At 40.6% G+C, this 12710-nt stretch overlaps 1 protein-coding gene across 2 annotated transcripts in view; it reads right to left on the reverse strand.

The window, feature by feature from the left end:
* The window catches only part of PTPN3 (protein tyrosine phosphatase non-receptor type 3), a 164296-nt gene that overhangs the window by 23892 nt on the left and 127694 nt on the right, over window positions 1-12710 (reverse strand). The window contains exons 13-17 of one of the 2 annotated variants that reach the window (XM_056857321.1): window positions 9804-9938; window positions 9104-9280; window positions 4671-4694; window positions 3303-3477; window positions 1317-1394 (exon numbers count right to left, since the gene is read on the reverse strand). In XM_056857321.1, the coding sequence (XP_056713299.1) occupies window positions 1317-1394; window positions 3303-3477; window positions 4671-4694; window positions 9104-9280; window positions 9804-9938 (589 nt within the window). Of the gene's footprint in view, window positions 1-1316; window positions 1395-3302; window positions 3478-4670; window positions 4698-9103; window positions 9281-9803; window positions 9939-12710 lie in introns of both variants that reach the window. The other variant, XM_056857320.1, reaches the window with a different exon arrangement.

The raw sequence follows: 12710 nt of genomic DNA on the forward strand, positions 1-12710 counted from the left end.
ACGTGCATTTGGCATTTTACCAACCATTGCTATACCACTGCATTTATCTCTAGACAGTGGTAGCATCTTTAGTACACTGATTTGAATTTCCATAGAACTAAGCGTTCAAGGCATTAAACAATTAAGGATTGCATTAAAACTCTGGAATAGGTTTATTAGAAAACAAGAACCACTGAATATCACTTCCCAATTTGATGCTGCAAGGCCTGCCTGTTTGCCAGGGCTTTACAGGAGGTCCGAATTGGCAAGTATCTTTTGGGGAGGGGGAGATTTGGGGTTTGCAATTTCATCTTTGCTTTTAGACTGAAAATGTTTTAGCTGCTATTGTAAGCTGCCTTGAACCATGAGGAAAGGCAGGATATAAATATTTTAATAAATAATAAATAAATATGGAAGAGAAATCAGTATCTCAGCACAACCTGATGCAGACTCCCACCTAAAATGAAGTGCAAGTCAAATTTGGAGGTTCACGCTAAGGCAAACCAAGAAGAAGAAGAAGAGTTGGGTTTTATATGCCAACTTTCTCTACCACTTAAGGAAGATCAATCTGGTTTACAATCTCCTTCCCTTCCTCTCCTCACAACAGACACCTTGTGAGGTAAGTGGGGCTGAGAGAGTTTGGAGCCAACTGTGACTAGCCCAAGATCACCAAGCTGGCTTCATGTGTACGAGTGGGGAAACCAACCCAGTTTACCAGATTAGTGTCTGCTGCTCATGTGGGGGGGTGGGGCACCAAACCCCATTCTCCAGGTCAGAGGCCACCGTTCTAAACCACCACTCTTAACCACTACACCACACTGGCTCTCAACTTTAAGTTAAAGGTACAGACTAGTGAAGCCTTTGGAAAGCCTTTGGGTCATTCCCTGTTTGTCTGTAAGCTGAAGATCCTTACGTGTACTCTCCTGCTACTTGATCAGTATTTATTTTTTATCCCACAAGAAACAGGGCTGCATACATGGTTTTCCATGCCCCACTACAATCCTGTGGGGCAGCTTAGGTAGTAACTGGACCAAGGTTAGTTGGTGAACTTCTTGGCAGTACAAAAACTTGAACTCATGTCTCCCTTGCCCTAGACAGAGATGAACACTTGACCACATTACCTGTGAACCACTGCAGCACCCTAGAATGTTACCACTGGCAGGTTCAAAACCTTCCTGTTTTGACAACACATGAACACGATAGGTATTGATATTTTACTGCAGGCAGGAGAATCACACATTTAACACAGAAGCAGCATTCCTAAATTATTCCACCCAAGAGAATTTTTTCCCCAAGCTATAACTGAAGATCAGGATTGCTTTATTGGTGCCTTTTACCTTCAAATTAAATCCAAATTTCCCATCTTCGTCTGGCAGGATGTGTATCAAAAGCAAGTCTCCATCAATCATGTCATTCTGAAAGATATTGATAACAGGCATTTGGTTTACTAAACTACCTTTATGAGCTGCCTCGGATCACATCATCCCTGTATGTGGTAATTGAGTCAGATTCCACCTTCTCACACCACCCAACATATGTACTAAATTGATCATGTACCCTGAGCCTACGAAGTCTGGCCTTTCCACATTGACATACTATCCAAGCTTGACTCCCGTCCGTGGGAGGCGGGACTTGGAGGGGGGACAGGTGTGTCCAGTGGGTGGAGAGGGAAGGTGCTATTTCATGTTTCATGAGGAGGTTAGAGAAGAGTTTCTCTTTTCTGTGCTTATTTTCTAGGTGTTACGGTCACTGCCTAGCCTGTAATGTTTAGAAAAAGACAAATGGTTTACTCTTTACCTGTAAGAATCAAGGTCCCATCTAAAAGCAACTCTTGTTCATTTGCCACAATATTTTTTCAGTCTTTGTTTCATAAAGAAGCTAGTTGTTGTTTAACAATTTCAGATGAAGAGAAAGCCAGATTGTAAAAGATGTTCAAGCATTCAAAAACGCTGGAGCAAAACCATCTAAAATTTCTGCAAGCCAGGGGTGGAAGCAATTTTTGCCAATTCCTCCTTCCCATAGAAGCCCCAAATGCCTCCAAAATGTCATTTACCTGTGGATGGGGGACACTCAGGGAGAGCTGGAGGAGGGAAATCAGATGTCTCCCACAAGAGGGGGGAACTCAGCTAAAATTGCCCCCCCATACACACACACAGAGAAATTCTAGGTGGGATCCAAGCCAGAACATATATCTTTGTTCTTTTGTTTCTTACTCTTGGAATAATAATAGCATTATATCTGTGAAGATGTCTTCCTCTGGAGGTGGAGGGAATATCATTTGATTCAGAATCAATGCACAAACATCTGGCTGACAAATATTATGTTATTATATTATCCTCAGAAGTAGAGATAAGTAAATCCCCTCCATAACTGCACTGTTATTCACTGTTCTGCCCCAGTACTCTCCCAGAGACACAGAACTTCAGAACGCTGATACTTGAACTGTGATATTAAGATATATGTTTAAAAACTAATTTCCCTGAAAAATATTTACTTTGTGTTGCTCCACCACAGACGTTCCCTAGCACAACACCCCTACACAACATATAGAATAAGAGGGTAAGTAATGACCTTCAAAACTTACTCCTGTTGTACTAGAACACATTATTTTTATTTTAATGACAAATAATTTTCTCTGTTCTCCCTGCAGTACAGATTGTATTTCTCTCCCCATAGGAAAAATGCATTTGCTCTTATGCACAACACCCACATACATTACTGCTTCTGTACTTCTTTCTTTAGTGTACACAGTCTAGAAACACAGCTCCAGAACACCCCAATTTCTGACTTTGAGTTCCACTCAAAGTGGAAGCATTGCTAGGTAATACTGAATCCAGAAACCCTGGGAGAAATTCAGCAGAAGAGATTTTATACGCACCAAAATCGTAACCACAGAAATAGTTATAAACATGGGATTCTGAGAGCTTGTGCGGTGCAGCAGCCAAGACTAGGAGCAGTCTGTGCGTCTTCTTGAAGCGAAGCTCACTGTTAAACCACATCAAAACTAACAATGGTTGGAGGATTCAAAACCACCAAAATCTGTCCATTTCACAGTAATCTGGTTGACTATATAGTTATCAATTTTGAAGGGGTCACCTATGGTTATTGAGATCAACCCTAATTAATGGGAAATGTCACTAGAAACAGACATTATGAACTAAGTAAAGGTGTTGTCAGGAATAGGCCAAATTAGAAAATTTGAACCTAAATGCAGAAGCAAAGAACCATGAAGACATACTACAAACTCACGCAAGACAGCTGCTATCTATCCTCCTGGGAGTCCAGTCACCAGGAGATACTCACCATCATCTCATCCATCATACCTTATCACAGTAGTACTGATTGGAATCCTCCACTGAAATTCCTTTTGTAATATTTTCATTTGTTTCTGAAGACTGCTTATCCTTTCCTTCCAAAGAATAAGAGCCTGAAAATTTCCCAGTGCCATTGCGAGTCTGGGGTAAGGAATTCTGTGTTGAATCTTTTTCCAAAACTTTCCTGGATTAACCAAAATTCAAAAAGTGCAGTATTAATAGCTTGACTCAGCACAGAGTATATGCCAAACCTTTTATGCTGAATTTGTGTGTGTGTGTGAGAGAGAGAGTGAGAGAGAGAGAGAGAGAGAGAAAGAGAGAGTGAGAGCGAGAGAGAGAGAACACGCGCAAAGGATTTTTTCAGGTCTTCATTAACTTTAAATTAAAAGGGCATATTTTGGTACCTTAAAGACTAACAGATTTATTGATGCATGAACTTTCATAAGCTACAGTTTATGACAACTTTGATAAACTCATCAACTGCATGATGGGAATTCTCAGTTAGCAGATATCAATTCACACACAGAAGGCAAAAATTGTGAACAGTGGGGTTAAAAGGCTATTAGAGTTGATGTTGTAGATCAATAAATTGCCGTTGAATCAACTCAAGTTGTGCTTTCTGTGTTAAAGCAATTTCTGCCTATTAAGTTTTCACATTTCACCTATGAAATGTGAAAAGCCATTCTCTAGTGCAGGAAAAATTAACACAACATCAGAGATAAATGGTATTGGGAGCAATGTTAAGCAGGTCTACTCAGAAGCAAGTCCCAGTTATTCAATGGGGTATACTCCCAGGAAAGGAATGCACTGATGCTGTTTTATGGTGCCATCATTTAAAGCACTTGAAAGAAAGATCTGTACTCAGTTTGGGAAACATTTAAACTGTTCCTGCAAAACCAGGGACAATAGCGATCTACACTTACACTCATTTTAGTGCTATTTTTTTCTTTAAGAAATCAGTCATAAAACCTTTAAAGACAAAACAAATTAACCATTTACTAGGAATAACTACAAATTCTACTTATTCGGCTGTTACTGCACTAGGTATTCCCAGCGATGTATTAAGAGTTTGGAAATGTTATAAAAAATACTGTTCACACTTTCTATGTATTCCCACCAATGTATTAAGAGTTTGAAATTATTATAAAAAATACTGTTTGCACTTTGTTTGGCCCCTTTAGCTGTGAAGACGTCTTCCAATCATTTTTCAACTGTGGCATCCAAAAAACCCTTTAAAGCGATGTTTTTATAACATTTCCAAACTCTTGATTCATCGCTGGGAATACCTAGTGTGGTAACAGCCCTGGATTTAAAGTCAGAAGATGATCTGAAAAATATAAGCCTCTAAACAGTTTATGGTACTACCAGAAAACTCACGTTGGTGATTCTTGTTCTGATGATCTGCTGACAAAATAAATAAAGACAATTAATACATCAAAGTGGTAATAGCTCTTGTAGCAGTTTCAGCATCTCTGCAAACGTAGGAAGGAAACATCAAAAGCTGAGCAGCCACCTTCCAACCCATAATGCCCTTCCAAAAGCTGAAAGCCATGGTGGATTTCAGAAGAGGCAGCAGCAATTTCCACCAAGTTCTCATCTTGCTGTAACCTGTAACACACACACACCCATTTGCTCCTGGGGGTCAGCAGACAGGAACAGCATAAGTAGGAGGGAACTGGTGCAGACTGCCACCCCCTCTTAACAAAAGTTTAAATGCCCTTAAGTTTCTGAAATACGTGGCCAGATACAACAGGCCAGCATCTGACTCTCAACTGTTTGATTTCACTTAGAATGCAAAACTTGGCAGTTGACTGGGCATGACTTTACATATTATTTGATTGTCATCCAATGGGGCAGAGGGTCTGCAGTCTAAACATCTGCCTGCTGTTGCTTCACATTGCCTGACTAAAGCCCAGAATCCCTGCTTAGAGTCATGATAATGACCTCTAAAGAGAACCTCTGGGTGTTGTTTGCTCAACTGCCAGGAACTCCCTCTGGAAACAACCCTGGATCGCTCTATTAGAAATGTCACAGCCGAACTAGATCTTAACACTTGTTCTCACATTATGCATTTCACCCAAGTGCACATTCATGGAGCATTTCAGAACCCAAGGGCCATAATCCAAGAGACCCCACTCCCAGATAGAACTGTTTTTCATTCCAGCCCTCCTTTCCATTACAGGCTGTCACCCTCCCAAAAAAGCCATTTATGAAGACTAAAGAAATGCTTGTTCAAAGATCCCATGCTGTATGAACAGATACCAATGCACGGGAAAGACAAGCAGTGCTCCTGTGCACGCTTGGAAGTGCTTGTGATTTGTGAATATAGCTCTATGAGCCAATCACTTTCTCCCACGGCCTTTGTGTCACTAGAAGCCATCCCTAAGAGATGTAAGGAGCTTTAATAATAAACTGTAGCAAGAAATATTAAACACATATAAGAGTTAATGTCACTGAAATGATCATGGTTATCTACCATGAGGGCAAATTGGCAGACAAACTGTTGGTGAACGATGGCTAGAAGCCTAAGAACACAGTTTACTGGGAATAAGCCCCACCAAATAAAATGAATTTTTTCCCCTCAGTGGTCCTGCTTAGGATCACTCCCTGTAAGACATCTGAGTCAAGATCATTTAACTATATATACAAAAAGAAAACGAAAGAGGGACACAGAATATATCTAATGCTTGAAGATTATTCACAACACCTAAGAAAGCAAAGAGAATTAAACAAACAGCCATTAAACAGCCATTTCAAAGAAGATGGATTTCTTACCCAGACTACACTTCCCAAAAAGAGAAAACAAATAAACAAACACACACACACACAAGTAAATTGTAACGTGCATCAGTGATATTCTCATTGCAACAGGAAAAGCAATAGAAAAAGCAATATACAGAGCCCTCAATAAATTGTATTATTTCATGGAACACAAATTTAAGATTTTCTAATATTAAAAAAACCAAGGGAAAAACTTTATAAATCATTCACTGTGAACATGAGTGCATCTTTTAAAAATTTAAATAGCCTTAAAAACTGACACTGATATTACACCACATGAAGTTTCTTTTCTTCACTATTTTAAAATTTAAAAAATGTGATGCAGGATTGGGAACTAAGATAATTAATGCACAAAAAAAACCCATTGCAATATGAACCTGTGGAAGAAAGACACTTTCCACAGGAAGAAGAGTTGGTTTTGATATGTCGACTTTATCTACCACTTAAGGAAGACTCAAACTGGTTTACAATCACCTTCCCTTCCTCTCCCCACAACAAACACCCTGTGAGGTAGGTGGGGCTGAGAGAGCTCTAACAGACCTGTGACTAGCCCAAGGTCACCCAGCTGGCTTCATGTGTAGGAGTGGGGAATCAAACCCGGTTCTCCAGATCAAAGTCCACCACTCCAAACCACCGCTCTTAACCACTACACCATACTGGCAACTGCTGCAGAAGCTCATGGACACAAGCTAAACAAAGGGCACAGCAACTCTGGGCCACAGCCTATATTAATGCTCCCAAAGAAGGTGGGGAGATACTTTGCTCACTCACACCAACCCTTGAGCCTCCTCAATTTCATGAGTCCCCAAGGATAGATTTTTAGGTATGGGTCTAACAAATTGGACTTGGGGGGCACAAGCCATCTACATTCTTTGCTTGCAATTCATGTGGCTCAGCTTTCAGTTTACCACAAACAAAAAAAATGGATTTGAGTGTGGTTCAACACTCAGAAGAATTTGCGTGTCATCTGCTCTCCGGCGGCCCTAGGCCTTAATAATGGATCGGGTAAAATGGCTAGGTATCTAGATAACCTAGAGATACCTTCTCAACGCCACGATTTTCTATTAGCTAGGGTTAATGCATTCCCATCTAGGATGCTCTTAGGCCGATACCTCCAGATCCCTAGACATGAACGCCTATGCACATGCGGTTTAAACTTGTTAGATACAATTGACCACTTGTTAGATACAATTGACCACATCCTTTTAGATTGCCCCTTCTATGTGACTCTGCGGGATAAACTGCTATCTACTTTGCTCCAGTACAAGACATACAGGAGTATGTGGCTGAATTTCTTACAGGAGTTCTTAAAGAACAAGAAAAGTTTTATTAACCCGACTTGTAACTTATATGTATTGCCCTTTGGAGGTATATTGTTGTTTTTTTCTATCTCTGTCTTTTGGTATGCCAATAAAGGTTAATGAAATGAAATTAAACACTCAGAAGACCCCCTAAAAGATTTATTCCTCTAACATAGGAGTGCTTCTGTTAACCACAACATTCTAATGAAGCCAGCGAGATTCGTTTTGACTGATTAATTAAGATGATTAAGGGGTTGGAGCACTTTTCCTAGGAAGAAAGACAGAAGAGTCTGGAATTTTTCCATTAAAAATGGGGGGACATGGTATAGGTTTCCAAAATTATGCTTGGGGTAGAGAGATTAGACAGAGAGAACTTCTCCCTCTCCCAAAATACTAGGCCTTCAGGAGCATCTAATGAAGTTGATGGTCAGTAAATTCAGGACAGACAAAAGGAAACGCTTCTTTACTAAATGAGTGGTCCAAATGTGGAATTCGCTTCCAGTGATTGCCACAGGCATAGACTGTTTTAAAAGTAAATTAGAAAGATTCATGTAGAACAGGTCTATCAGTGGCTCTGTAGTATCAGGGGAAGGCCTTGGCCTCTCTGCTCTGCTATTGACCCTGCAGAGTAACTGGTTGGCCACTGTGTGATACACAGTGCTGGACTGGATGGACCACTGGTCTGATCCAACAGGCCTCTTCTCATGTTCTTAAGCAGATGAATGCTATAAACATGAACACAATATGGAAACAATTCCATATGGAAACAATTCCACTGAAGCCCATGGGAGTCCCATCTGATGCGTTTAGGTAGGAGAAGTGGTATGTTTTTGTAATTTTTTCCCCATTTCTCATGCCACCCCCCCAATTCAGTCACCTTCCATCAAGTCTCTCTTTCCCACTAGGTTTTTTGGGTGGTTCTCTGAGCTTAATCAGGGAACCCTTAACCATTTAACACCTCAACTTTTCTCACACCCAACATTTTCTAGATCCCACATGCCCCCTCCCAAAGAAAATTCTATTTGTAATCCAGTAACCAATCTTAAATATTATCCTCATTCAAAAATGGTATGTTGTGCTTACATGACAAATTTTAATTGAGTGGCTGTTTGATTTTGGAGATATGCTAAATTTCCTTGATGCAGAGCACAATTCAAAGTACTCAGGATCAGCATCCTGGGATATTTTGTTAACAATCAAAAAGAACACACTAGTACCAAAGTACATGCAGAATGGACAAATTATGAGCCTATCATGAAGAAATTATCCCCTTATCATGGTCATGCCATTGTCTCACTTTATGGGTTTTCCACATTCTCATTTTCCTTGCTTGTAAATTCCTGTTTCTTTGGGGGAGGAGGGGTGTCTGTTCTACATGTGTTTTGCTCCTTCTAGTGGTCGATTCATAAACATAAACCGGTGTAATATCAAATGGACCACTAGAGAGAGCAAAACGCATGCAGAACAGAACCCCCTCCCCCAAGAAACAGGAACACAAGGATATAAAATAATAAACATTAAAATGAAGATTTTGAAACAAAAATGACACATACCTAATATCATTATCTATGATATTTACAATCTGCCCCTTCAGTGTAAACATTCCTGTTGTGAACAGGTTCATACCATTAGATAAATATATTATGACCAACAGGACAGTAATATCCACAATCAACAAGAAAATTGTTATCAAACTATGCCGGTAGAAAGCCTGTATCAATTAATTACCTTCTCCATGGGCTGCGGCCCTGGGACACCTCTGAATCACTGTCTTTAGAAGTCGGGGAGACCTTATAGGTGTAAAAAACATCTTCAGTTTCTGTTATATAAGAAATCTCATTTGCAAGATTATCTACAGATGAGTGTCGTGGTTTACGAATCTCATGACGTAGTCTAGGACTTCGCCTATTTAAAAAAAGAGGGGGATTCAAAAGTCAGTTATGATGGAGCCTTTGTTAATAGTTTCAAAACATGAGAAATATTAAAACTGTTTCCCCATGGTTTCCTTTCATGCAAGTACCATTTATCATGGCTTTTCCCTGCCCAGTCCCAGGAGAATTTTGCTCACAACCCCGAGAAAGGAGGGAAATACTAAGGCTAGGATTGGGCAGTGGGGCTCAGCACATGGACACAGCACACTCTGGAGTCCCCTGGCTTGTGATGTATGCAGGAAGCTGTTTGATGTATAAGGGGGGAAGCCCCCTCCCTCTGGTACTACCTTGGAGATTGCCTTCCATGTACCAGTGGAGGGGATTAGTCCAATACTAGCTGACGTCATCCTCTAAGGAGGAGGAGAAAGCATGTAGTTGTTGAAAGATAAGCATGTAGCTGTCGAAAGATGGCACTATTTTCTAAATTACCCAACAAAGTATTTGCTTTTCATCCCTTCCCCATTTCATTTTATAGAAAGATTCAAGAACAAGTTTACCAGTTTGGCGTAACGGGAGGAGACAAAGAAGGAAGACTTTTGGTCTCTAGGTGTTCAACAGATAAAGATCTCCTCATTGCTGGATTCCAGATCATGCCACCTATTACCTTTTTGCAGTACTGATTATTCGAAGATCTGAAATGAAAAAATGCAATGCAGTCTAACTAGATTGTGTACCACAACATTTTGAGTATTTCAAGGATGAAACAGATCTCTTTCAGAGTATCAAACACCTCCTCGGCTAGATGTGATTTTTCAGACAATGCCATTCAAGATGCATCAGGAAAAGTTACCCAGAGAACTATACAAACTCCATGGAGCTTTAAAGCTTGTATAATTCAAAACAGTCAATTCATATATATGTTATGTCTCATTCCTAGAGACCAAAAATGGTAACATTACTGTTTAGATCTAAAATATAGCATCTCTGTCAGTCATAAAAAGGAATAATAAGCTTTACAACCTCAAAAGTGGGCAACTGCCTTTGTTTATAAGCTGATACAGGATACTGGTACCTTGCACATAATTCTCTCCAGAGTGAAACAAACACATCACAAAGGGAAGCAGTGCCTCTTCTCTACTTATAGTTCAATACTCTAGGCACGCCAAGTAGGATTTTTACTTTTTACCAGAACAGTGGGCTCCTAAGTCATACCACAACCTAGTTTTGAAAGTCCCATCAGTTTCAAAAGCAATTGGTCAAGAGGCACTTTGAAAGCAGCTATAGTGCATGAAAATTTCTGAATGTAAAAATCTGTCAGAAAAAAATGGGAAAATCACAAATATTGTTCTACCAATGGAATACTTACAGCCCATTCCTGAAATTGCAGCATGTGGAGTCAGCGTGGAAGAGGTGCAGCGGCGAATCGCGCATACCGAATCGCACATGCCGCAAAACAAAGAAAAGCCATTTCATGGCTTTTTGTTTTGTTTTACCGGGGCCTTTCGCCCCATAGGGAACAGCGAGGATGCACCTGCTAAAAAGCAGGCGCAGCACCGCCATTCCCGGCACTGGCGGCGAGGGCCAAAACGGGATAGGAAGCCGCCTACCCGGCGGCTCCTCCCCCCGGAACGCCCCCCTGTGCTGGCGCAGCCTCTCTATGCTGTGGCCTGCGCCGGCGCGGTACCATGGTGCTCCACAGCGGAACTGGCCTTGCCACTAGCGTAAGTGCGTTTAAACACGCGATTACATGCACTTACCCTGGCAGCAAGGTCACACCGCCTCCTAAGACGTTTTAGCCCAATTTTCAGGAATGGGCTGTTAGAAGAACTGAGGAGAGAGGGGCCATCAAGTAAACTATGAAAAAATAAGGGCCCGGCACTCATAAGTAGCTGAAAAGTGATATCTGCATTAATCAATATGATTAAAACTTTTTTTGTAATTGGGAAAGTAATGATAGAGGTGCGCCCCACAGCATGGCTGAAATGACAACTTGATGAAAAGTTTGGGTAAGCAAGAGGTAATTCCTAAGATTGATGTGGTTTATGTGATTACTTCATATAATTACATGTATTGACTAACAGAATGGACTCCATAGATTTTTACACTATTTTTGCATTATTGGTATTAACTAGTATTACTTTGTAATTAATTTGTTTTGTTTGTCATGTGTGTGAAGTGCCATCGCTTCCAACTTATGGGGACCCTATGAATCAATGACCTCCAAAAGTCCTATCCTTCAGCCTTACTCGGGTCTTGCAGACTGTGGACTGGGGCTTTGAGTCAAAACATCTCATGTTGTGTCTTTTCCTGCTGCCTTCAATTTTTCCTAGCATTATTGTCTTTTCCAGTGAGTCTTGTCTTCTCATGATGTGACCAAAGTACGATAGCCTTAGTTTAGTCATGTTAGCTTCTAGGGAGGTCAGATTTGATTTGATCTAGAACCCACTGATTTGTCTTTTTGGCAGTCCACGGTATCAGTAAAACTCCTCCACCTTTCAAATGAATCAATTTCCTTCCTGTCAGCTTTTTCCATTGTCCAACTTTCACACCAATAAATGGTAATTGTTTGTCATATTCATAATAAAACATTCAAAACTAATAAAAAGGCCTGTTGTAGCACGCAGAACTTGTGCCGTTCTCTGGATCCCAGGCATGAATATCAGGCATAATTTCCCCCAAGATCTTCTAAGACAATTATCTACCAAGTATACTTTCGATAAACACAGCTGCAGTCTCCTTTTGTGCATTTTAAACACCCTTTAGGACAATGCTGGACAACATAGTGGATTTTATTCCTGGTGTATGTCCAACTCCACTGAGGTGCTTTTTGTGAACAGCTTCAGGGGCCCAGGAAGCAATTAGATAAGCAGTTAACAATGTGTTATGCTTTGCATTTGAGAGAGGGGACCCTAAAAAGACATCTTACCTACTATGCACATATAGCCAGAGGAGTAACTTGAATTTATGTCAAATACAAAATAAGAACAAGAGCAGAATGCTCATCTTTAAAGTCAAGACCTGAAATGGCGCTATTTCCCTGGCACCAATTAGTTAATATTGGCTCTGGCCTGAATCCCAGAATAACTAGAAGCTATGTATTACTTTTGCTAAAGGGCAGGTGCTTGGCAACAGTCCCCTTTTGGAGCAAAAAGAAGCCAAGCTCTACTAAATGAGTCGCTCAAACTGACTCAAATGACTAAAAACCCACCAGTTTGTCTCTTTCTCCCCCGTCTGCTTTACTAATGTTCGTTCAAGAGTCACAGCAGCATTGGGGACTCCGCTGATAGAATAAGTCATCTTGGCCTTTCAGTGAGAAATAAAACTCATAAACCCTGCTCAAATTTCTGCCCAGTTTTCACCTCAGACTGTTCCATGATTAATAATACCTACATATTGGCCAAGTGTAAAATAGAGCTACTGGTGTAGGGCAGACAAGTCACATTAAGCCACCTGAACCTTCTTAA

This window comes from Euleptes europaea, chromosome 11, assembly GCF_029931775.1.
Source record: "Euleptes europaea isolate rEulEur1 chromosome 11, rEulEur1.hap1, whole genome shotgun sequence".
NCBI lineage: Eukaryota > Metazoa > Chordata > Lepidosauria > Squamata > Sphaerodactylidae > Euleptes > Euleptes europaea.